Here is a 24,339-nt window from a genome sequence, read left to right as displayed (position 1 = left end):
ACATGGGTTTAAAGGAGCCACACACCAAAAACACGAATTCTGTTAAAAGTTATCAATGGCTCTTAAAATGCAGACTAAAGCACAATTTGAGAGAAACTATATCTGATGACTGCATTAGTTCAGTGTTTCCTTAAGTTCGCCTACTTTAGGAGGTAACACTTTGGGATCATATACAAGGAGCACCGGGGTAAAATCAGTGGTAACTAATTTAAGTCATTGAGAGAAACTGGGGAGGGGGAGTGAAGGAGTCACAAACAAACTGAGAAATCATGGTTTTCTGGAATGAATGCTGTACTTTAGTTTCACAAAGTAAAAAGTTCCACTAAGTACTTAATGCAAATAAATATGCTGCTTTTCATAGTTTATTATGTAAATAAATGTATTAAATATTTCATAATTCAACTCTGTAAAAGTTAACTTATTTGATGCCCAAACGAAGTCTCCGTTTTTCAAATTATATTCCACCTAGATGTTAGAATTTCCATGATGTTGGTGAGAGAGCTCTACTGGAGAGGGAGCACAGTTTTGAAGTATACTTGGGCTGCAAAGTGTAAGGGAAAATATCACAGACTACTTAACAAAATATTTTAACTGCCAGTAAAAAAACTACAGTGCAGCACAGACACGACATTTATTTTTTTAACCCTTTATTATCCGTCATTGAGATTCACACGTGGAAGGAAGTTACATACCATGCTTGGCCTCTGTATTCTAAAGTGCTCTTAATGAAGAACTTCATTCCACAAAAGTTTATCTTAGCAATTTTGATTCCATGAATAAATTTTCAGAGGTCAAAATACATCATACATGCAGCCTTCCATGACTCTCACTAATGATATTTCTCCCTCCATTGAAATCTCAGTTATTTTTGGAGTTGTGGAGTTTAAGGAACTTATTTATTCCACTTTGTATTATAGCGACTGGTAGAGTTTTCTAGTTACCCATGAATAGGTTGAAAATTTCTGCTTCTATAAGTGGGAGTCACAGAGCCTTACATCTCCTATATCCAACAATTCCCTGAAAACAGTAGGCAATCTACATGTTTATCTGAATTCTCCAAAAAACTTATTTCATTATGCTAAAAGCCACCTCCAAAGGGTCCTTAGAAAAAATGTGTTGTCATATTTTGACAACGAAGAGGGTGACTTTTAAGCCTTACAGAATCCATACTAATTTACCATATATATTCTCATTAAAAGTAATATTTCAACATTTCTTGTAGAGCCATTAAAAATTAAAATAATGAGAATCTTTCCTGCTAGGTACAACAATTACTTCTTAATCAGATGTATATCTTTTTGAAAACTAACTGAAATCATTCCACTTTTCCTTGCTGATGTTGTAAGACAGCCAAAAAATAATGTAAACCAACAGATTTTTTTAATGGGTAACTCCTAAGAAATATAATTATATTTTACAGAGAGGAAAAAATAATTGTGTGTTTAAAATAGAAGGTGGAAAACAGAATTTAATGAAGAGAAGTGCTCATAAAACAGCACTTGCAGAGGACCGGTTATTCATGTATCCATCCACAAGTCATGGACAGGGCATCTGTGTCACACCACAGTGTGCCAGTTCCTTAGTGGCTGAGGCTCTAAAGCGAACTGACAGTGGTCGCAGGCCTCTGTGGTGGTCTCTGGCTGGGGGAGCAGGGAAAAGAGCTCACAAAGGAGGTCACATCTGAACGGGGCTTGGGGTCTCAGCTTTATTCTGCAGATTTCAAGACATTGCGGGGGTGGGGGCGGGGGGCTGAAGTACCAAAACTTGCTATTCTTTTTTGGAAAGAGATCTGGGAACAAAATTGCTCGTCTAGTAAGAGTCTGGTGAACGGCTGAGCACCTAGTTGGAGTCTGAGGAACCAGATTTGGAAGATATTTGAAACGTAGCATCAGTAGGACTTGATGACAGATCTGATGAGGAGGTTAGAAGAATGAGCCAAAATGATGATTTTAGGCCTTGAATTTGGCAGTCAGATGAAACCTAGATGATCAGATAATGTGAATTTATCCAGAGCCTTCTATGTACCAGACACTATTCGAGGCATGTGAGGTCTGTTTTCCGTTCCAGGCAGGGGAGGCGGGCAGTAAACAAACGAAAACTCTGAGGTGGCGATCAACAGGATTCGGCAACCAGGGTTATGTGCTAGTGACCGGGGGGAGGGGCTCTTTAGCTGGGACAGTCATGGGAAGTGTCCCCTGAGCTAAGACCTGGGTGATGAGGGGGCAGACGAGAAGCTGTGCTAAGGAAGGGACAGCAAGTGCAGAGGCTGGGGTGGGAAGGAGCTTAAGGTGACCGCGGGGCAGAAAGGCAGAGGGGGGGAGGGGAGGGAAGAGGGAGGGGAGGGGAGGGAAGAGGGAGGGGAGGGGAGGGGGAGGGGAGGGGAAGAGGGAGGGGAGGGGAGGGAAGAGGGAGGGGAGGGGAGGGGGAGGGGAGGGGGAGGGGAGGGGAAGAGGGAGGGGAGGGGAGGGGAAGAGGGAGAGGAGGGGAGGGGAGGGGAGGGGAGGGGGAGGGGAGGGGAGGGGAGGGGAAGAGGGAGGGGAGGGGAGGGAAGAGGGAGGGGAGGGGAGGGGGAGGGGAAGAGGGAGGGGAGGGGAGGGGAGGGGAGGGGAAGAGGGAGGGGAGGGGAGGGAAGAGGGAGGGGAGGGGAGGGGGAGGGGAAGAGGGAGGGGAGGGGAGGGGAGGGGAGGGGAGGGGAGGGGAGGGGAGGGGAGGGGAGGGGAAGAGGGGGAAGAGGGAGGGGAGGGGAGGGGAGGGGAAGAGGGAGGGGAGGGGAGGGGAGGGGAGGGGGGAGGGGAGGGGAGGGGAAGAGGGAGGGGAGGGGAGGGGAGGGGAGGGGGGAGGGGAGGGGAGGGGAGGGGAGGGGAGGGGAGGAGGGAGGGGAGGGGAGGGGAGGGGAGGAGGGAGGGGAGGGGAGGAGGGAGGGGAGGGGAGGGGAGGGGAGGGGAGGGGAGGGGAAGAGGGAGGGGAGGAGGGAGGGGAGGGGAGGGGAGGGGAGGGGAGGGGAGGGGAGGGGAGGGGAGGGGAAGAGGGAGGGGAGGGGAGGGTGCAGAGCTCGCGTGGCGCTGCCTGTAGCCCACGGCCGGGGCGGAGACGGCAGGAGGCCGCGGCCCCGTGCGCGCGTCTGCCCGCCGTGCCAAGGGGCTTGCGGGGGAAGAATGAAGGCCGAGCGTCCTGGAGAAAGTGGGGCCTAGACTCGGGTTCTAAGTGTCAGTGTTGAGGCCACGTCACATTCTGGGCGTAGCGGGGAGGTGACAGGACTCCTGAGGGACTGGACAGGAGCCTCCCCTACCGGTGATGGTGATACTCGACAGAGACAGGAGAAAGGCGACAGCAGCTCGGGGCCCGCGGTCGCCGGTGGGGAAAGGCCGCGCTGCCTGGGCCCGGGCCCGGGTCTGTGGGCGCCCGGGCGCAGCGCAGAGCTCAGGGGGTGCCCTGGGGGTGCACCGTGGAGGTCAGCAGCCTCTACACGGGATTTCAGGCATGAGCCTGCGTCAGATTCATCTCGGCTGATGAAGGGAGGCTGTGGGCTGGGGCAGGTGGAGAACACGCAGCCATGCTGTTGTTCGGGATCGTTAAAGGAGAGCAATGATGAACTCATTTTAGACTCTTACGGTCGACGTCAATGATTATTTGGCTTTTCTGTGGCAGATCATACGTAGCCTCTAAGGTGTTTTATTATCATCCTCTCGCACTGTGACTTAACCCTGGCTTCTCATCTGCAGGCTCCCTATTGCTTTCCGCCACCCGAGTAAGCGCTCTGACAGCAGACACCGCCCTCTGCACGTCCGGCTGCTCTTCCAGCGGAGGGCACTTCTGAGCATCTGCTGTAGCGAGAGTATATAAATCCACTCTAAGAATTGGTTGTGTAACAGAGAGACTAGGAAACAGCACAATAGTGCGCTAGTTTGAAATATGGGAGGATCAGAATCTCAAAAGCTGCTTTCCTTAAGAATTATTTCCATCAATGCATCAGCTTTGAAAAATAATCGAGTACCACAGACATTTCCAGTGAATCCCATAACTAAGCAATTAAACTCAATAATCGTGGACGATTTCTAAACCATTCTGAGGGGTCTTTCCCAAACTCCAAATACATCAACCTTTATTTCCCATCAAAGATGCTACTTATATATAAGGTCAGCACTCACTAAATGTTTGAATAAATGAAAGAGATCAAGTTGCTTCAATGTATAGAAAGAACATAGTTCTTTGTTCTTGTATCTGTGTTTTCACCACTGTATACTCAGTTCCTTACACAGCACCTTGAATACAGTCAGCGCTTAATAAACATTTGTCGCGTGCATGAACAAAAACAAATGCGCAGTTTTATGCGAAAGATGACTCTTTTCTTCCTCTACATCAATTTCCTTCCTATATCACTTCTTTAAATAAGCTTTTTTCTTGATTATAAAATATTCCTTCATTATGGAAAATCTAAATATAAAAAAATAAAAATCTCTGTTCTTAAAACGCATATTGCTGGCTACTTACAATTCATGATTGTATTCAGTCATTTAACAAATCTCTTTGCCTACTCTATGCTAGGCTTTGGGGATAGAAAGATGAACCAAATAGGCCAGGACCCGGACCCCACTCCATTTGTATACATCAATACCCTCCTGTGCCACCGTAGAATATACGTAGAGGAGTGTTACCACGTAGAAAGTTTCAAAATTCATGGATACCCCTTCCACCCTAAGAATTAACATTCCCCCTAAGTCTTAAAAATTATTTCAGTGGTAAAATAACATTAGTACATTTCTACATAGTGTACAAAGGAGCACCCTCAAGGAGCGAATCAATTTTTTCATGTGGCAGAGAACAAATACGCTACCCGAGTCTTTCTTTCGTTGTTGTTGTTGTTTAAAATATTACAGATGTCCCTTTCTCTCCCCAACGGACCCTAGTCTTTCTACTGACTAATGTCAAGGACTGCATTTTGATGCTGGAGCTGGTAATGTAATATAGTTCTGAAGAGATTATTTTCAAACCTTCCCTTATATGTTCACATATTATCTATTTATTCAAATGTATTAGAAAATAACCACTCAATTAAAAATAGTTCGAAAGTTTTAACTTGAATGCTCTATTTCTCTTTTTTTGGCAGAAAGTTTCCATTACCAGCACAAGGAGAAGCGTAGCACTTGGGAAGCCATGCTGTACTGTCACCCCAATTTTGAGCAGGTCACCTGTTTCCTGGTATCTAGACACCCGTCTGCATAGCAAGAGAAGTTATTGTTCAGCCTCAGAGAAACACATAACCATCGAGACTGGTTCGGTTTCACCCCAAAAGGACTCAGGGAATTTCACCTACCGGTTGATCGCCTTCTACTTCTGAAGTTGTACCTCTTGCTGCCATTCTTTGCTCATCTGCTGTATCTCCTAAGAAGCAAAGAACAAAAAACTTTACCATACCATTGAGGCCAAATTGTCTTCTATTTCTTTGAAACATCTTTTGATATTATATGTTCCACATTATGGAATCAACTACTATTTCCTTTGTTACAAAGTAAATAAGTGAATTTTAAGAATTGTGATTTTATTGAGGTCTCAGATATCATCCGTAAATATATATATACACATTCAACCTAAACCAGAACTGTATCCTGTTTTATAAAAGTTTACACTGGAAAAAGGAAGTGAATTCACATTTTTGTAAGTCAAGCCATATTTCAAATAAACTAGGAAAGCTTACAACTTAAAGAAGATAAGGCAAATTATTTTCAAATTATAAGTCTTTATAATATGAATAACTGTCCTCCAAATTAGTTTGTTGGTTTTTTTTTAGCTTTATTCTTTATAAGGTTTATATATCTGTGGATCTGCCTCGAATTCAATATATATGTTTGTGTGCAATAATTAACCAAATGGTGAACAATCTTTATAGCAGGGGAAAAAATGAACAAATTCGCAGCCAGCATTCAGTTCTTCTTTGACCCCTAAGGCTGCTCCCCGGGTGAGGACATTACTAAATGAAGCTGGCCACTAGGTTGGCTCCAACAACACAAACATAGGCAAGCATAAGCATAATTTGATTTATCGATGGCCTATTTTTATTTTTTTATTATCACTAACGATCTGTGATTAACACAGGTTACGTAAATAAACAATTAGCCTATTCCTTTAAAGCATAATGAGAGGTTAATTTAGTAATTTGTAAACTGCTCATCCCATAAAATTAAGCCAGCTCAGGAATGTCCATAACAGGTTAGTTAAGAAATTCATAGGCAATGACCTGGCTGACACTAAAGGTTAGGAATTTGTTAATAGAAGGAAGATCACAAGTCTTGATTGGGGAGTATGAAAAGTATGAAAGTAAGAAAGGCTGAGGTTAACTTTTCCATATGAAACACAAAAGTTTAGTTTACCAAGGAAGAAAGAACTTCGTGGAAATTTTAAAGGATTAAATAAAATTCTGTTAAATTCTAAAATCATGAAGCAAGAATTAAATTGGTAGTTTGTTTACTTAAGACAGTTATTTTACTTAGGAACTCTCCAAAATGTTTAAAATCCAAGCATATTAATACATATTCCAGCCTATAAGCTTTGCTCTCAGCTATGGGTAACATAATAGCTGGGCAGGACCCAGCACATAATAGGTGTTTAATAAAAACTAGCTGAATTAGTTAGTGAACTTCTCTTTATGGCTTCCAGTCTATAAAACTGTGAAAAAGTAATACTAAATGGTATGTAATAAAAACTGTATTTAAGCATACAGTTGGTCTCTTTCTTCTAAAACATATTTGTGAAACTTAAAAGGCAAATTTATGAAATACCGCTATAATGTATTGTTACTAGTGATCCATAATTGTGGTATAACTTATTAGATTTTTAAAAGAGTTAATTTTAAAAAATCATATTAAGCCTAGCCAGGCATGGCTCAGTGGTTGAGCATCGACCTAAGATCCAGGAGTTCGTGGTTCGATTCCTGGTCAGGGTACATGCCCAGGGTGTGGGCTTGATCCCCAGTCGGGGGCGTGCAGGAGGCAGCCGATCAATGACTCTCTCATCATTGATGTTTCTCTCTCTCTGTCTCCCTCTCCCTTCCTCTGTCTGAAATCAATAAAGATATATATATATATATATATATACACACACACACACACACACACACACACATACACACATACATATAAATCATATTAAAAGAAAAGCATTAGGAACTTTTGAGTTACATCTATAAGAAAATAAAGTTAATAATTTTAACTGAAAAATTAAATCAACCTACTTTAGTGACCTAGGATATCACTAAACTCTTTTGATTGATTTTAAGTGATTGTTTAAATGGACCATTTATTTGCATATCAGGAAGAATCTTAGTTTTAGAAATCCGCTTCTCTCTGGAAGTTAGGGATAAGATAATCACAGGTGGCAAAACCAATGATCCAGGAGTTTAGTTCGCTCGGTTATAGGCCGAGAGCAAGGCAGCCTGAACAGCCAAGGTAGCGAACCTCTCTACAATGAGGTCGAGGTGTGTTTAGTAACTCCCATGCATGAAGCTTATAGAAAATACGTATCGCCCGAGATTTGTTGCCTTTTAGGTTAAAAAAAACTCAAGAAATTTTTTTTACATTTAAAATGATTATTGCTTCATCCCATAGCCACACAAACACTGTATTTGGCTAAAATCATTTGGCTGAAAGCGTTCAGTGTGTTTCCTTTGCCACTTGCTGATGTCAAGGTGTGTATCTACACAAGACGTTCCCTGTTTCTCCCTACTGCCTGAGTAACCAGAAGGATTATCAGCCAGTGTTCCTGACATCACACAACACGTTTGCCTGGAAGCAGTTATAGAATCACTATTTACTGAAATGCCAGGTCTGGCGATGACTCAGATAAGACAATAACCGATTACAGGGAAAAATGCCATCTGCAGGAGTATTCTCTATAAACAAAGGCACAAAATGAAAACTACACAAACAGCAGGGGGAAAAAGTCACAATGAAATGTGACTTTTGGTATTTTCTTCCTCCCACTGATGAATTATTCTGTCATGGTAAAAATTCAGTTATTTTATCCATTTTTTATAACCCACACAAACTGAGTTTTAACAATTAATAAAGACGCATGTGACAAACGTGAAATAAGGTACTTTAGTTTTCAAACCTCAGTTAACTCTAATTTTTATGCTGTATAGATTCAAAAATTTCATTTGCAAACCAGTTGTTTCAAGAGAAAACAACCAACACTTTTCACAGTACTTTACATTTCATAAAGCCTTTTTTTACACTGGCACATTGAATTTTCACTATGGTGCAGTAAACCCCCCCCTGCCCCCCAAGCTCCCAGTTTACAGCTGGTAAGTGAACCCTAAAGGCCAGGGCGCGCAGTGACATGCCCCAGGCCTCCCAGGAAGAAGGCAGTCTCAGGAGGGGCAGAACCCAGTCTCCTGACACCTCTAGGGATCCCGTGGAAGGTTCTGAGGGCTGGGGGCTGAGGGGGAGGAATGGCACCTCTGAGTTAGGGAACTGGAAGTGAAGAGAAGGGCCCAGGGCTCCTGCTCTCTGCAACAGGATCTTGTGCTGGTCCAATGCCTGGGCCCCTAGACACTTCTCTTGACTCCTTTTTTCTGCCTTAGGCCCCATGGATTATCTGCCCTTTCCACTGATGACCACAAATGCTTCTGACCACGGCAAGTCCTTCTTCGGGTCCTTCAAAGCACACACACAGTCCCCTGGATACTTTTCTAGAGGTTTGGTAGGCAAGAAACACTTTCCTAAGAGCCAAAATCCCTCTTATACTACAACATGCCATCTTCTTGGTTTAAAATACAGTTTTTATTTTGAGTGAGTAAATGATAAAGGCTACATATGCATACGAATGAAGCTCTTTTGGGATTTAAAGAACCAAAGTGAAATTCATCTATAGTTTAGAGTAGGGATTGGCAACATTTTTTCTGTAAAGGGCTTGACAGTAAACATTTTAGGTTTTGTGGGCCACACTGTCTTGGTTGCAACTTCTTGAATGTACCAGTGAGTGCGGCTATACCCCAATAAAATTTTCTTTACAAAGACCACTGTCAGGCTGTAATTTCCTGATCCCTGTTTTAGAGAATATATGTACTCCACCTTTTCAGATAAAAGGCTGAAATATGTTTGAATTCTGTAAGGAGATGAGGAAGGGACAGTCATTAGACTGTGATCACGATTCCCTTCTGCTGGGTGAATTGGGTTGAGGGAGAGAAGAAATGTTGGTCAGGAGTGAGCACTAGGGATACGGAAGACGGTGAGGAGAGAAAACCCCGATGATGAGAAGGGAACCCAAATGCCTTGCTTGGGAGACTTGCTTGGGTGGGGGGCTTGGTAGTGGGTGGGGGAGAGAGCACCCAACTCATCAAGAGGAAGCTCTAGTAGCAGTCACCCCAGGCGTCCCTCTAATCCAGCCCAGTGACTTCGGAGGGCCTGGCTGCTGTGGTTCTGTGGTCCTGTCCCTTCCTTTCCCCTGTCTTGGGGATGGGAGGATCACAGAGAACGTGGCTCTCTCTGCTCTGACCCTCCACAGGGACCTCCTCCGTTGTGGGGAAGCCTGCTCCAGGCCAGCATATCCTGTAACCGGATGGAGCTCAATCTAATTCCAGGGTTCAGATTAGGAAACCTATTTGCTCCTTGATAGAAGCCACATTCTTCAACACCAGCTTTACAGGCAATAAAGATGAGACTTTGGTCTTCATCTGTTTTACTTTTTCCCCCCTAAAACTGGCCATATCTTATCTGGGAAGAGGGATGGTAATTTTGGAGTGCCCTAAAGCCCAACAGGACTAGGAGTGGGCTGGTGTGGCCAGGGTTGGGCCTGCCAGCAACGAAAAGTTGCGAATACAGAAAACTGTTTTCTTTCTTTTCTTTGATTAGAGAGGAATGATCTAGAACTCAGTATCTGAGAATGCAATCTACAAAACACAAGTTTCAAGGAGTTCATCTGGAAAAAATATTTCTGTGGTCGAAAGTATGAGGAAAACCTGCAGAGGGTGTTCCCTGTTAGGTGATTTCAATATACTTTAACATATTTAAAGGCTCTGAGAAATCCTTTAGTAAAGAAAGTTTAGACTTTTTTCACAATGCATTTGACTATGGAGCTACTTTATCTACCTAATGCCTATTAAACATCTTGCAGAGATCTATGAACACACTGTGGAAAACGCTGATACAACATTTCTGAAGTGAAAACTGATGATGAAATGTATTTTTACCCAACCCTTCAGAAGACCCTCGGCATTGCCAAATTTGTTACTTAGCTTTTGAACATTCATTTTACACAACACTAACCCACACTTACTTTCTGTCAGATGACTGTCTTCACAACGCCCTGTTCACCCACTCGCTTGCCCTTGGGAAAGACTAGCATCTGCGACTGCATCTCCTGCACACTTCTGATGCCAGAGCAGCTGATACTCTACAGGGGGAAAGGGGTGGCCAAGCACCTTGAAGACAGGAGAAACCCTGTGCTCACAAATATCTCCTCCACAAATTCCACCAATTAGAGATTCATTAGGGTTAATGAGCTCCTCTTTTAAAATGCAAATGCCCTCTGGGAGTGTTTGCTTATTAGTCATTCACCCAGTGAAGCAGTAGAAAGAACAGTGGGACTGGCCACCCCATTATCTCCTTTTTGCTCTCGGGTGACACACGTGACACCAGGCAGCCTGGCCCTGTGGCAAGAGAATGGCTTGGAATCTGTCAGACCTCCACCCAAATCCATGACCTTGTGCAAGCTGCTTAACTTCTCAGAGCCTCAATGTCCTCATCTGAAAAATGGGAATAATCATACATGATGAGGTGGTTACAAAGATTAAATGAGAAACCATGTTAAACCCTGACTGCAGAGGAGGGAGAGGAGTTGGGGCGAGATAAAGATTTGTCTTGGTGTCAACTGCTGTTGGGCCTTTGTCATGTAGCTGTGGCCATTAGCTTTCGCACAGGAGAGTTGCTGGGAGAGTCCCTCACAGGTAACCTCACTCAGTCCTCGTGGCAGTGCCGTGAGCTGGCTTTACTGCATCTACTTAAGAATAGCACACCTGGTATTAGAACCCCAGTCCCCTGACAATGCTAAATCATCACATAACATGCAGCCCCCATTACTGACCTAAACTGGAGTTACCCAACTCACCTTAATACACTTTACATTTAAGTCCCCCACAGTTCAGTGTAGTTTTTCCTTCTATTTTTCCTAATACCATCCACTTACTCCCCATTTTCCACTATAGTAAAAAACAGGAGTAATAAAGAAAAGTACTAACTGCTGAAGACATGCCCTTCCCAGGGGCCTGCTGCTGTCAGGCAGGATTCGGGTAACAGTTATAACTCCTCAAGAAAATGAGCCAAGAATAGGAACAGCTAAGCCACAGAGGGAGGAATACAGTTAGCAAAGAAACATAGGAAAGGGCTGGCTAGGAATTAACGAAAAGAAAATTAAAATGGCACCAAGAACATATTAACATACCAAAATTATTACACCTGGAATTAGCCAAGGATGGACTACAACTAACGTACTGGCATCATTGTGATAATGAAGTAAATCTGTTGATTTGACTATGTGGGGGGCTGGGCAAGATGAAAGATAATTCTACATACACACTCACTAAGGGCTTATAAAAATAATTATAAATGGTTGTTAAAATACATAGAAAACCTGAAGGTTTCAATGGAACAGGCAATCTACTTTATGAGATATTAGTGAGTCTTAACTTTAATACATATTTATATACAACTTTTATGCATCATGTTAGATTTTAACCTTATGGATGCTATTGAAATCACAGAGCTAAAAACCTTGCTTGCTACCTTAAAATCTCAGGGTCACACAGAATTCTTAAGGCATTTTACTCAGGGAAGTAAGGATACCAGCAAATCCAACTGAGGTCAGACCCACTTATAGTCCTGCCTGCTCTTAATTAACTTGTCCTGGGATTCCACAGATGTCTTTAGGTCTGAGTCTTGTTGCTTTGTAGTTATGAGTAATAATTTTCCTGGAAGATCTTAAAGCCATCCAAAAACATCATTTAAGCATTTAACACTATGTTAAACAGTTAAGCCTAGACATCCTTACTTTTGGGCTGGAAGACTAGAAACATAAAAGGCCAAATTCATTTTGCACACGTACATTTGTACAATATTGTATTGTGCTGTACAAATCTGCCTTCAAAGGTCTTTTGTTAATCTTTCCTAAATCAGAGTAAATTTATATACTGTGAGAGTAAGTTGGGCTGACCATTCCTGACCCTGGATCCCAAAATGCTGCTGAAAAAAATCTCTGCAAAGGGCCCTTCTGAGTAGTCCGCTGACATGTTTCATAGACTCTGCTGGAAACAAACAGGACTGACACAGAAAGGATTTTCAGGGCACACAGCTTGAAGCCTACATTTGTAAAGAGGGGGGAAAAACAGGCTCACTCTACCGGGTTATCTGGTATTCTGAAACAAAGACTCAAATGTTATGCTGCCAGTTGTGGGCGAAGATGGCACTGATCCATCACCAGTAATGCAAACCTGCGTTAGAGATACATGGGATCCAGTCAGTCACACTCGGAGTGTTCAGTCTCCTTTCCAGCCAATAGAATAAACTTGTGAAATTACTGTTTGGTGTCAGGAGTTCTGCTCAGTCAGTTTTCAACGTAGAAAAATAAGTGACCCCATGAAATTAAGTGTGTGTTTCAACCTGTAGCATCAATTGGTCCAACCAGAAATATCAGATAGGTAAGTTTTTCAATCTCTTGAAATTTAGTTTGTAGATTGATAAGAGCTGTGTTGTAACAGAAAACTGCAGAGAAAATGTCTAGTAGAAACAATAAAAACAGTAATGAAATACATTACCTTCAGCTTCAAGTTAAATTTCATTCATTCAATATAAATTAGATAAACACCCACTATGTGCCCTACATCACATTGGGCATAAACTAGAGTGATGCCATCTCTGTCCTCACGGCATATACATTCCAGAAGGGATTTCAAACAAGCAGATGGAAATCACAAGAACTGGATGTAAAAATGAGCCCAAAACTAAAAATTATGGGAGTACCAAATCAGTGAAGGCATAGAAAGTTGTATGGGGCACACTGTGAAAAAGGTGACCAACTATAACAAATACAAGTTTCCTTATTAGGGCTCCCCCCCCCCCAGCTCCTTTCATTAAAAAATAAAGAAGTATATCATTAGCCAGTATCATTACTTTTAATGGAAGTCAAATGTTAAACATGCTCTTATATCACTTACACAAAAGTTTGAAAAGAGTATTTCTGAAAATACATCAACACTATTTGAAGAAAAGTTTATACTAAAAAAGTGAGAGCCCGGCCGCGCGTGGCTCAGCGGTTGACCATCGGCCTAGGATCCAGGCGATCCGGGTTCGATTCCCGGTCAGGGCACATGCCTGGGGTGCGGGATCGATCCCCAGTCGGGGGCGTGCAGGAGGCAGCCGATCAATGACTCTCTCATCACTGATGTTTCTCTCTCTCTCTCCCTCTCCTTTCATCTCTCTGAAATCAATAAAGATGTATTTAAAAAAAAAAAAAAGTGAGTCCCTTGCAAGTCACAGATCACAATTAGAAGCAAAGCCCCATGTGGCGAGTATGAGGTGGCATGATGTGACAACTAGATGAAGACAGTTTGATTTCAAACTGCAAAAGAATCTGGTTGGTTTTACTGAAGATGTTACACCTGTCCTTGGGTTATACAATATAAAAGTGTGAAATTACTTTCCTGAGGGTCACAGTATACCATGTCATATTTAAAATGTTCATATAAGAAGAGGCCTGGCCCCTTTAAAAACTCAGGAACGCCTAACACAAGGCCTGAGGGAGGGAGTCCTAACTCTTCACCAGCAAGAGAATCGCCTATTAACATCCTGCGAAGGACCCTGAAAGGGCCTGGATCAGAGTTTAGGACTGCAAACTCAGGCCTGCCCATCTTTTGCTGAATTTATGGAGCTTTTAGTTGGGCTACAATATATAAAGTAAAACAGAGAGTGAATCATGGGCTAGCCTGGGATGAATGTGCCCCAAAGGAGAGCAGGGGCTGAAAGCGGCAGAGAGCGGGGCCTTTCTGTGCACAGCCTGGAACGTTCTGAGATCCCCTTGCCAGTGGGGCCCTGCACCTCGCATTTCAGTGCGTGTCAGTCACCTGGGGTGCAAGTTCCTGAGTCTCACAAGAGATGCAAACTTGCGATGTCTGGTGAAGGGCCTAAGAATCTAAAATTTTAGGAGGCATTCCAGGAGGTCCTAATGCAGGGGGTTCATGGACAACAGGTACTTTGAAAAACACTGAAATCGACTCACTGAGATAACCTTAACCTTACAAGGATGACAGATTATCATCTGCCTAATTTTTGAAATGATTGTCCCCTCTCTCGCTCTCTCCTCCCCTCCCTCTTGTTTACATATTTAGAGAGTACATATTTCTGTGCTAAGGTTGAGGCTCAATAAGATAAGTTCCCAAGAATTGAAAACAGGGTCTTGAAGAAATATTTGTGCACCCATGTTCATAGCAGCTCTATTCACAAGAGCCAAAAGGTGGAAGCAACCCAGTATCCATCAACAGATGAATGGATATACAAAATGTGGTATATACACACAATGGAATATTACTCAGCTACAGAAGGAAAGAAACTGTGGCATATGCTACAATATGGATGGACCTTGAGGGCATTGTACCAAGTAAAACAAGTCAGTCACAAGAAGACAAAAACTGTATGATTCTATTATATGAAGTTCCTAGAACAGTCAAACTCATATAGGGACATGTTAGAATTAGAATTATTAGAATTAGAATTAGAATTTAGAATTTTAAATTTAGAATTTAGAATTAGAAATTAGAATACATCTGGACATGTGCCTAATGGCAACACCAAAAAAAGTTCCAGTCTCCAATAATGTTGTTTTTGTTTGTTTGTTTTAAACTTAAAGGGCTAAGAGGGAAAAGACAAACATATTAGCCGACCAGCTGTTACGCAAAGTTGTCTAAGGGTAGATGCTTCACTCGAATCCACCCGCCTCAATCAAATTCCTTCTCTTCTCCCAGTTGCCCCACTTTAACCATCTCCAAACTTAATAAAGCAAACCTCCCTCCTATGGCTATCAAATGCTCTCTCTTCACCCTAGGAGAAAGCACACCAAGCATAGTGGCAACTGAGAGAGCCTCTCAATCTAAGGAAAGAGCAAAAAGCAACTCTCCCAACAGGCTTCCTGAGGAGGAAAAGGCCGAATACTTACTGCTCTGTACAGCGCCAACTGACCTGTAGACCATGCACCTACCTACCTGCCCGTCTCACCGCAAAGCACGTCAGGAAGAGAAGCACAGAGAATATGTAAGGCTCCTTCTTAAGCCTGATTCTAAGATGACAGCAAATAGTGTTCTTAATAAGAAGTTTCTCAGATTGTGAAATAACATACAGACGTAGTAAGATAAAAAGGAGAACTCAGGTTGGTTCAGGCCCTGAGTTCTCAAAAAAAGCAAATGGACGCATATTGAAATATCAGTGGAAAACAAAAACATTCAACTATGGTTGAATGTATCCCCTCGGAATTCCCATGTTGAAATCCTGACCCCCTAAAATGATGGCATTAGGAGGCAGAGCCTTGGGGAGGTGGTGAGGGCTTGAGGGTGGAGCCCGCATGGATGGGCTTAGTGCCCTTATAAAGAGACACCATACAGATCCGTAGCCCCTTCCATGATTCGGGACATGGCGAGAAGGAGTGACCCAGGAAGAGGGCTCTCACCAGAGGATCTGGCCAGATCACCTGGGCCTTGATCTTAGGCTTCCCAGCCTCCAGAACTGTGATAAGTAGATGTCTGTTGTGTTTATAAGCTGCCCATTCTCTGGCATTTTATTATAACAGCCACGACTGGACTAAGAAAATTCCAAAATTCAAATAAATTATCTGGGGCTTATCCGTCATTTCTGATTATCTGTTTCCCTTTAAAATTAGTGAGCTAGTCTTTTTATTTCCAAAACTCTATGGGCAGATTTTTTTTTAAGTCAGTCTATCATCTATCTATCTATCTATCTATCTATCTATCTATCTATCTATCTATCATCTATCTATCATCTATCTATCCACCATCTATCCATCATCTATCATCATCTATCATCTATCTTTCCACTATCTATCATCTATCCACCATCTATCTATCTATCTATCTATCTATCTATCTATCTATCTATCTATCTATCTATCTATCTATCATCTATCATCATCATCTATCTATCATCATCTATCTATCTATCTATCATCTATCTATCTATCTATCTATCTATCTATCTATCTATCTATCTATCTATCTATCATCTATCATCTATCTATATCATCTATCATCTATCATCATCTATCTATCTGGTCTTCCTTCCTGCTTGTCTCTCTTCCTGAATAACTGAGTTCCAGCAAGTAAGCAGTGGCAGCATTTTGGAGCCTGGGTAAGGAGGGGAGGGTGTGGGGGAGGCTGTGGAAGCAGTTCAGGCTGCTGAAACACAGGCAGAGGAAAGATGGACCTGGAACATCTCACTGTGCCAGAAAGTACTCAAAGAATGAGTAGGACAATCTGAAGGGGCTCCCACTGGCCAAACATGGACATTTGAAGCATCAAAGTAATTATAGTAACGGATTATAATGCTTACAAGTATTCATGAATAATAAAGTAATTTTTAAAATCCATGCACCCATACTGATATAAATAAAATAATACATAAATACATAAGTAAATAAATGAATAAGAAGAGGAACCTTTTCCTCACAGTGGAAAGCCAACTGATGAATGGAGGAGGAATGGAGGAATTAGAAAATCACAATTTGGCAACTATCATAATTCAGCCAAGACGCATAGATGCTAAAACCAGTGACTGAGAGGGTGATAAGAAACAGGACGTCGCATAGTTTCAAAGCACCCCCCATACTGGTTATAAAGAGAATGAATAATTTTATAGTAGTGAAATCTGAGAGATAGGACCTTAAGTGATCATGTTTACCATCTCCAGTAATATAACAAACAGGAATTTGCCCTATCCAATAACTGGATGCAAGGAGAACACATCACTCCTGTGATATTCCTAACAAAAATGCATAAACAAAATCTAATTTCAAGGACATGTTAGACAAACCCAAACTGAGGGATATTTTACAAAATAACTGGCCTGTAATCTTCAAAAGTATCCAGATACTGAAAGTTAAGGGAAGACTGAGGAACTATTCCAAACTGAAGGAGGTGAAAGAGACATGACACCTAAATGCAACATGTTATTCTGAACTGGATCTTTTTGATAGAAAACACATCATTTGGAAAAAAATTAATGAGGGTCTATGGCATTGATGGTTCATGTCCTGATTTTGATGATTGATATAGGAGATATCTCTGTTTAGGAAATACATACTAAAGTATTTAGAAGTAATGACAAATCATATTGCTAATTTACTCCCAAATGGTAAAACAAAAAGCTCTTTATATTATTTTTGCAACTTTTCTGTAAATTCAAAATTATTTCAAAGTAAACAGAAAATAAGAGAAATAGGGTGACTGGAACCCATAATATGATATAAAGACAGAGACAGAGGTAGGGGTGGAGATAGAGATCTCAATGGATCCTTTAACCCCCCTACCAAACACAACTAATAATCCTTTGCCTTTCACCTTTTCGCCATTTTCACCTATAAATGACTATACAGGAAAGTAGTACACAGTTATCCAGGGATGTTTCACGTGCAACAAAAACTCTAACAGTTCAGGTAATTAGGGAACCTTTCAAGAAGGAGAGGCAGAAACTAATTTAAAAATACATTCAGAAGGATACAATAATGTGTTACCAGGCTGGTCTGTTTATTTCCTTACATAGCACTTTTTCTTCTGAAGATTTTAAGCAACTTTTCAAGGAAATTGTGACAGCTTCATGAAAAGAGACAATTTCTTTACAACAACTCCATGAAGAAATAATTTTGCTTATTTAACCGGTGAAGAAAATAATGAAAAAAGATTTTAAAGTTTCCAGCATCACAAAATGTTTGAGTGGTAGAGCCAGTATTCAAGCTAAACTGTTTGGGTTCAAGACCCACGTTCTTTCTAAAATAATTATAAAAGGAAACAGTTCACTCTACATCTCTCCATGAACAATATCCACCTTTAGAACAGCATACCGTCACAGGCAAGCTGGATCCATTTATCATCTTAAATTTCTTCTTAATTTGCCTCCTTTTTGTGAATGTACTGAATTTGAGTAGACAGAGTACAATGTCTGCTTCTGGTTTTGTTTCACTTAACCAGAAATACACTAACCATCTTACAACATTGGGCAAAACAAACCGAACACCACATGTAGCAGGGTGCCTGGTGGCGCAGTTTTGTTTTTGGTTTTTAGGTATGCCTTTGGTGTAATTATTGCTGGCTCTGATGTTTCATTTCTATTTTCTCTTAAGGAACTGGAACCAGTTTTACATCTTTCTAATGAAAACACATCTCTACCTCTACAATTTTCAACAGTTTATTTTTTAAAAGAAAACTCTTGGTAGTTAAAACACAGAAGCAAATTTTGAGCTTATCTGGCCTGCTGACCTCCATCCCTGCTTGCAAACCCATTTTATGAGTGAGATCTGGAACACGGTGTCCTCATTGCTCACTCTCACTCTCACCTCCCAGCCCCACAGCTTAACAAACACCCATAGACACACCCTATAGCATCCACCTTTTAAAAATTATAATTTTTAGTCTACAAAAGATAAGATTCTTAACTTGTCATGCTCCAACTCTACTGTCATTATAGAGGTAGTGATTTTTTTTTTGGACAGAGGTAATATTTTAATAACACCAGCCTTGGTTTACAGACCACTTAGAGCAAGTCACAACTATCTGTAATTGATCTGACCTAGTTTCACGTTACAAATTAGACAAGACAGTGCAACCAGCCTGTCTCTTATAAGGATTAAACAAGACCTTAGACAGTCTCTCCGGCCAAGCTACCACCTCAAAACAGAAGAGTTCATTTCCAGCTCAGACTTGGCCAGTGACTATGTGTATCCACACAAGAGATTATGTACCAGACATTCTGCTATTGTGTGTTGCTGATGTAGGCACAGAAGGTCAATAATGTGGATTAACTAGGATTAAAGTATTACTCTGATTATATTTGTAGCTCAAGTTTCTAGGCACTTAAAACTATTCTTAAGATTAAACAAAAAATTTACAATTTAAAATGAATACAAAATTAAAACAAATTTAGAAGTTTAAAAAATTAAAAGTAAACTAATTGAGAAAAAGTTTATTTTTATTATCTGCAATAGTATATATATATAATATGACCTAGACATATTTTCTTACCTCTGGTGATACATAAGACAATACATGACACAAACTTGTGTATCACGCATGTACATATATTAAGGTTTTATATAAATAAGTGGTATAAGGAGATAATCATGAAAAATATCCAGAAGAAATGAGAATACGGGGGGTTGGGGGGAGTCTGAAAACAAAATGGAAAGATTTTCATTTTTCCTTTATTTACACTGAAGTTTATTTTCTATTAGTATTGAAAAAATTTCTTCTAAAACTACTGAATTCCTAAAAAGAAATAGAGAAGCAAAATAGAGAACAGATAAGAAAAGGGAAGTTTAAAAAAATGAGAGAATGGAAAAAAATAAATTTAGAGTGACACAAATGGTACATAATGTGGTTTTGTACTGCATGAGTAATTTGCCTAATGCAATAATAGGTTATTTTCACATTTTAAAATTTCTTCATTTTATGTTGACTCTGTGACTTTCTTCTTCACTCAAAATATAAGGTTAAAGAAAATAATTTGGATTTGGCAAAGATAGTACTTCAATGCATGAAAAAAAAAGTTCTGCAAATTATTGGAATTCTACATTTTTAAAATAGATTTCTAGGTTACTGTTTTTCTATGTCTTTATTTCAGATAACAGTTTCTCCCCTTGTGAATCTAGAAATTAAATGATCCCAAACCCCAAAGCATTAATGGTCCCCAACTCAAACAAAAACCTGTTAGCATTAGTAAGAGTTCAGTAAGGAGGATGAGTACAAAATTAATAATAAAATTCAGTAACTTTCAGCTAACTCATTATAAAATATAATGGAAGAAAATTATCTAATTCCCAATAGCCACAAAATATAAAATATTTGGAAATACATATATATTTTAAAAATAGGTCCTATATGAATAAACCTATAAAACTTTACTGAGGGGCATTTAATAAAAATATTTGAATAAATGGAGAATTATTCCTGGATAGGATTATATACATATAAATATGTCAATTCTTCCCACATAAATGTATAGAAATACTAGTAAGGTAATTCCAATAAAGTCCCTACTTTTTCCCCCCTGAATTCAGCAACGTATTTTAAAGTTCTACTGGTATAAATTAAAAAGCAAGAACAATCAGATAATTTTTTAAAAAAGAATAAGGGGAGAAATTTGAGCCCTATACACTAGTAAATTTTCAAAAATCTAATTAAAACAATAACCAACTAGAAAAAAGACAGATCAATGGCATGAAAAACTCAGAAATGGATCCTAGGACATAATTTAGTACATTCAATGCAAGTCAAAAAATGTTATTAAATACCTATGTGTCAGGTACTGTTAATAGGAAAGTAAACTGGTATAATCTTTCTAGAAAGCAAGTTGCAATATGTACCAAGAAGTTCTAAAGAGTTTATGTCTCTTTAGCCAGCAAATGCACTTCTAGAATTTATTCTAAGGAGTAGTCAGAAATCATTTTAAGTATTTATACAAAGATGTTCATTATACGGTTATTTCTAACAGTGTAAACCTGACAACTCGGAAAATGGGCCGGAAGGTTCTGAATACAATATGTACACAAAGAGCTTTTCGCATAGAGCTTTTTGCAAATTAATGTGTCAAGGAACTTGTCCGTTTTCTTTTCTGTGTATATCCATTTGTACTCTTTCATGAGACCTTCAGATTATTATACTTCCTGGACCAGGAAATCGCTATAAGAATTTTATCCAGAGGATAACCTCTCACTTTGAAACACTTCAGGGCAAAATAAAGCCCAGGTCAAGTACAACGACAGCAGGTCTGGTGGCAAATAGCATTCCTACCACACGCTGGCTGGGTCACTTGTGGCAAGTAATTTAACCTCACTGTCTGTGCCTGAGTGGCCTCATCTAAAATATGACGAAGATAATAAAAGGCTGATAAGAGGCTTAAATGAGATTGTCCACATAAAATGCTTAGCCCAACATGTGGCACAGAGGAAACCCTCAATAATTATAAACTGCTATCAGCACTTTAAAAAAAAATCTGGGGTAGAGTTTCTGAGATCTTCGGATGTAGAAATAGCAACACAAACACCAAGAACACAATAGATACTGAAACAGCAGCCTTTAATTCACAGCAAATAATCTTGGCAAAGAATAACCTTTCTCTCAACTTGTTATTGTCAAAAATGTTAAACCTATAGAAAATTTGAAAGAATAACCCAATTAACACCCTAGATTACTCACTTTCACCAACTGTTAAATTTTGCGCGCGCGCGCGCGCACACACACACACACACACACACACACACACACACACACGACCAATCCTAAAGCCTGGACTCCAATTGGCTCTGTGTAGAAGAACATACTCCATCTATTTGCCATGTGTACAAAAAGTCAGCCTTTTTCAGATAACCTAATGCATTGCATAAGACATGTAATGTAGTAATAGTCAAGCTGCAATAATTATGAGGACCAATGGAGAATAAGATTAATAGCAGATAAGAAATATATGCTTTTTTGCAATGTGCCCTTGGGAAAGATAAAGGTCTTCGGAGCTCTATTCCTAGGTCAGTTAATAAGGGGAAAGCAATGGCTTTCATTTACCAGGCAAGGAAGTCTGACAGAGCTGGATGAGGGTTGGAGTTACACACGTTACTGAATGAAGTTACTAGCAAAGGACTTTGAGAAACCTGTGTGTGCATTTAAATAAAGGTTCTCCACTCCCTTTTTTAAGCATCCACATTATCATATGTATCTGGTGGTGGATCAGAAAATCAAAAGGACACAAAACACTCTGCCTCAAATAATTACACATCTGAAAATGTATTCTACGGATTTTAGGTTGAAGCACATAAAAGTTTTTCTAGGTTAAAAAGTCAATATAGGCAATAAAAGAATTAAAAAGCTCTCTACCACCTGGGCAATTTCTTAAGATACACTATTAAGTGAAAATATATGGTGCAAGATATTCAGTATAGTAAACTACCTTTTGTGTAAAAGCAAGGAGAACAGTAAAAAGATGTATTTGCATTTGCTTATACACACAAATTCTAGAAGAATACATAAAAAATTAACATTAGCTGTTTAATTTGGTGGGAGTATGAACTGTGTGGATGGAAGACAGATGTTGCAGGAAGGCTTTTCTGTGTGTCCCTTTATACACGTGTGAACCAATTGTATATATTATCTAGTCAGAAATTTTTAGGTAAAAATCTCTGTGAAGAAAAACTACAGTATTAAATGTTTGATGTGGAACCAGAAATCAGAAAATGATTCTTGCTATGTCTTCTCTCTGCAACAATGCGATGGTAAGTTGTGATCATCTCCATGACAGCATGCTCTCTAGTGTCTGCATGGTAACCACGATTAGTGACTTGAGATATAAAAAAATGATTTTTTGGCATGCTAATTTTATTTCACATTAGAGAATATAATATCTAAAAGCCATTTTAAAAAAGAGACTTTTGGTTTTGAGATACAGATTCACTAGTTATGTATCCTAGTTGCAAAGCACTACTAAAAATTCCTGTACATCCTTCACCTAGTTTTCCCCATGGTTACCATCCCCAGCCCTAGGCAACCACTAATCTGTTCTCCATCTCTATAACTTTGTTATCTGAAAGTATTATATTAATGGAATATTATAAGTGGACACATACTGTATGTAATCTTTTGGGACTGGCTATCAATAATGTTATGCAACCTCAATCCCGTATTTCATTTTCCCATATGCTCTTTTTAAGTCAGGGTTCGTGAGGGATAATTTACATGTTGAAATATTTATCCTTTCAGTGTGCAGCTGGGTGAGTTTTTAATAGTTTCATTGCAGTATAATTAATGTATAACAAACTGCACATTTTCAAGCGTCCGAACAGTTAGGACATATGTGAAAGCATCATCACAATCAACATAATGAATATATCCATCGCCCCAAAAAGTTTCCTCGTGCTCCTTTGTAATCCACTCTTCCTACACCACACTCCCATCCCATCCCCAGGCAACCACTCTGCTCTCCATTCCCACAGGTTTGCATTTTCTAGATTTTTATATAAAAGGAATCACCCAGCATGCTCTTTCATTTCTCTTAGAATGGAGTGGAATGGTTGGGTTACACAGCAGGGATCTGTTTAACTATTTTTTTATTTTTTTTAAAAAACTGCCAAACGTCCAAAACGGCTACAGTATTTTACATTCCCACAAACAATATATGCAAGTCCCAAGTCCTCCACATCCTAGCCAACACTTGGTATGACCAGTTGTGATTTTAGCCATTCTAGTGGGTGTAGTAGTATCTCATTGTGGTTTTAATTTACATTTTCCTAATAACTGTGATGTTGGGCATCTCATCGTGTGCTTATTTGCCATCCTCTTTGATGAAGTTCTATTTAAATCTTTTGCCTATTTTTAAAAATTAGGCTGTTTCTTATTGAGATTTGAGAGTTTTTTATATTCTGGATAAAAGTTCTTTATCAGATATGTGTTTTATAAATATTTTCTCCCAATCTGAGGCATTTTCCATCTTCTTAACAGTGCCTTTCTAGAAGCAGAAAATTTAATTTTGATGAAGTCCAATTTATCAACTTTTCCTTTTTATGGATCATGCTTTTTATGTTAGAACTAAGAAATCTTTGTGTAAGGTCACAAAGGCTTCCCCTATGTTTTCATTTACCAGTTTTATAGATTTAGTCTTCATATATACATCTATTACCCAATTTGAATTAATTTCTGTATACTGTGTGAGTCTTGCACAGAATCCTAGGGAACATCTGCTCTTAGGGGCCGAAGCAGAGAGAAAAGCAGACATGTGAGAGTTGGGAGAGAAGCAGGATGTTCTGACACACAGAAGCCAAAAAGGGAGACGGCTGCAGATAAAGGAGACTTGAAGCTGTCGAGGTCCGCATGGGACACTCCATGGGGGACACCAACGGAAGCAAGCAGGGCAGCGGCCACTGGACTTAACAGTGAGCTCGGTTTCAATACGGCGACACGGGCGGAAGCCAGGCTGAGATGAGTCAAAAGAAAGCTTGGAAGGCGAACAAGGGAAGAGTTGAAATCACTCTTTTTAAAATTTCAGCAAATGAAAGAAACACACAGGACACTGAACCCAAAGAGAGTTTCTTGAC

At 40.1% G+C, this 24,339-nt stretch overlaps 1 protein-coding gene across 1 annotated transcript in view; it reads right to left on the bottom strand.

The window, feature by feature from the left end:
• The window catches only part of UMAD1 (UBAP1-MVB12-associated (UMA) domain containing 1), a 179,046-nt gene that overhangs the window by 51,216 nt on the left and 103,491 nt on the right, over positions 1–24,339 (bottom strand). Inside the window, exon 3 of the mRNA XM_081147041.1 lies at positions 5,315–5,382. Within this exon, the coding sequence (XP_081003167.1) occupies positions 5,315–5,382 (68 nt within the window). The remainder of the gene's footprint in view (positions 1–5,314; positions 5,383–24,339) is intronic.

This window comes from Miniopterus schreibersii (assembly GCF_964146895.1).
Source record: "Miniopterus schreibersii genome assembly, chromosome: 9".
NCBI classification, from domain to species: domain Eukaryota; kingdom Metazoa; phylum Chordata; class Mammalia; order Chiroptera; family Miniopteridae; genus Miniopterus; species Miniopterus schreibersii.
The sequence above is the reverse complement of the archived record's forward strand: the minus strand, read 5'-3'. Positions and strand labels throughout refer to the sequence as shown.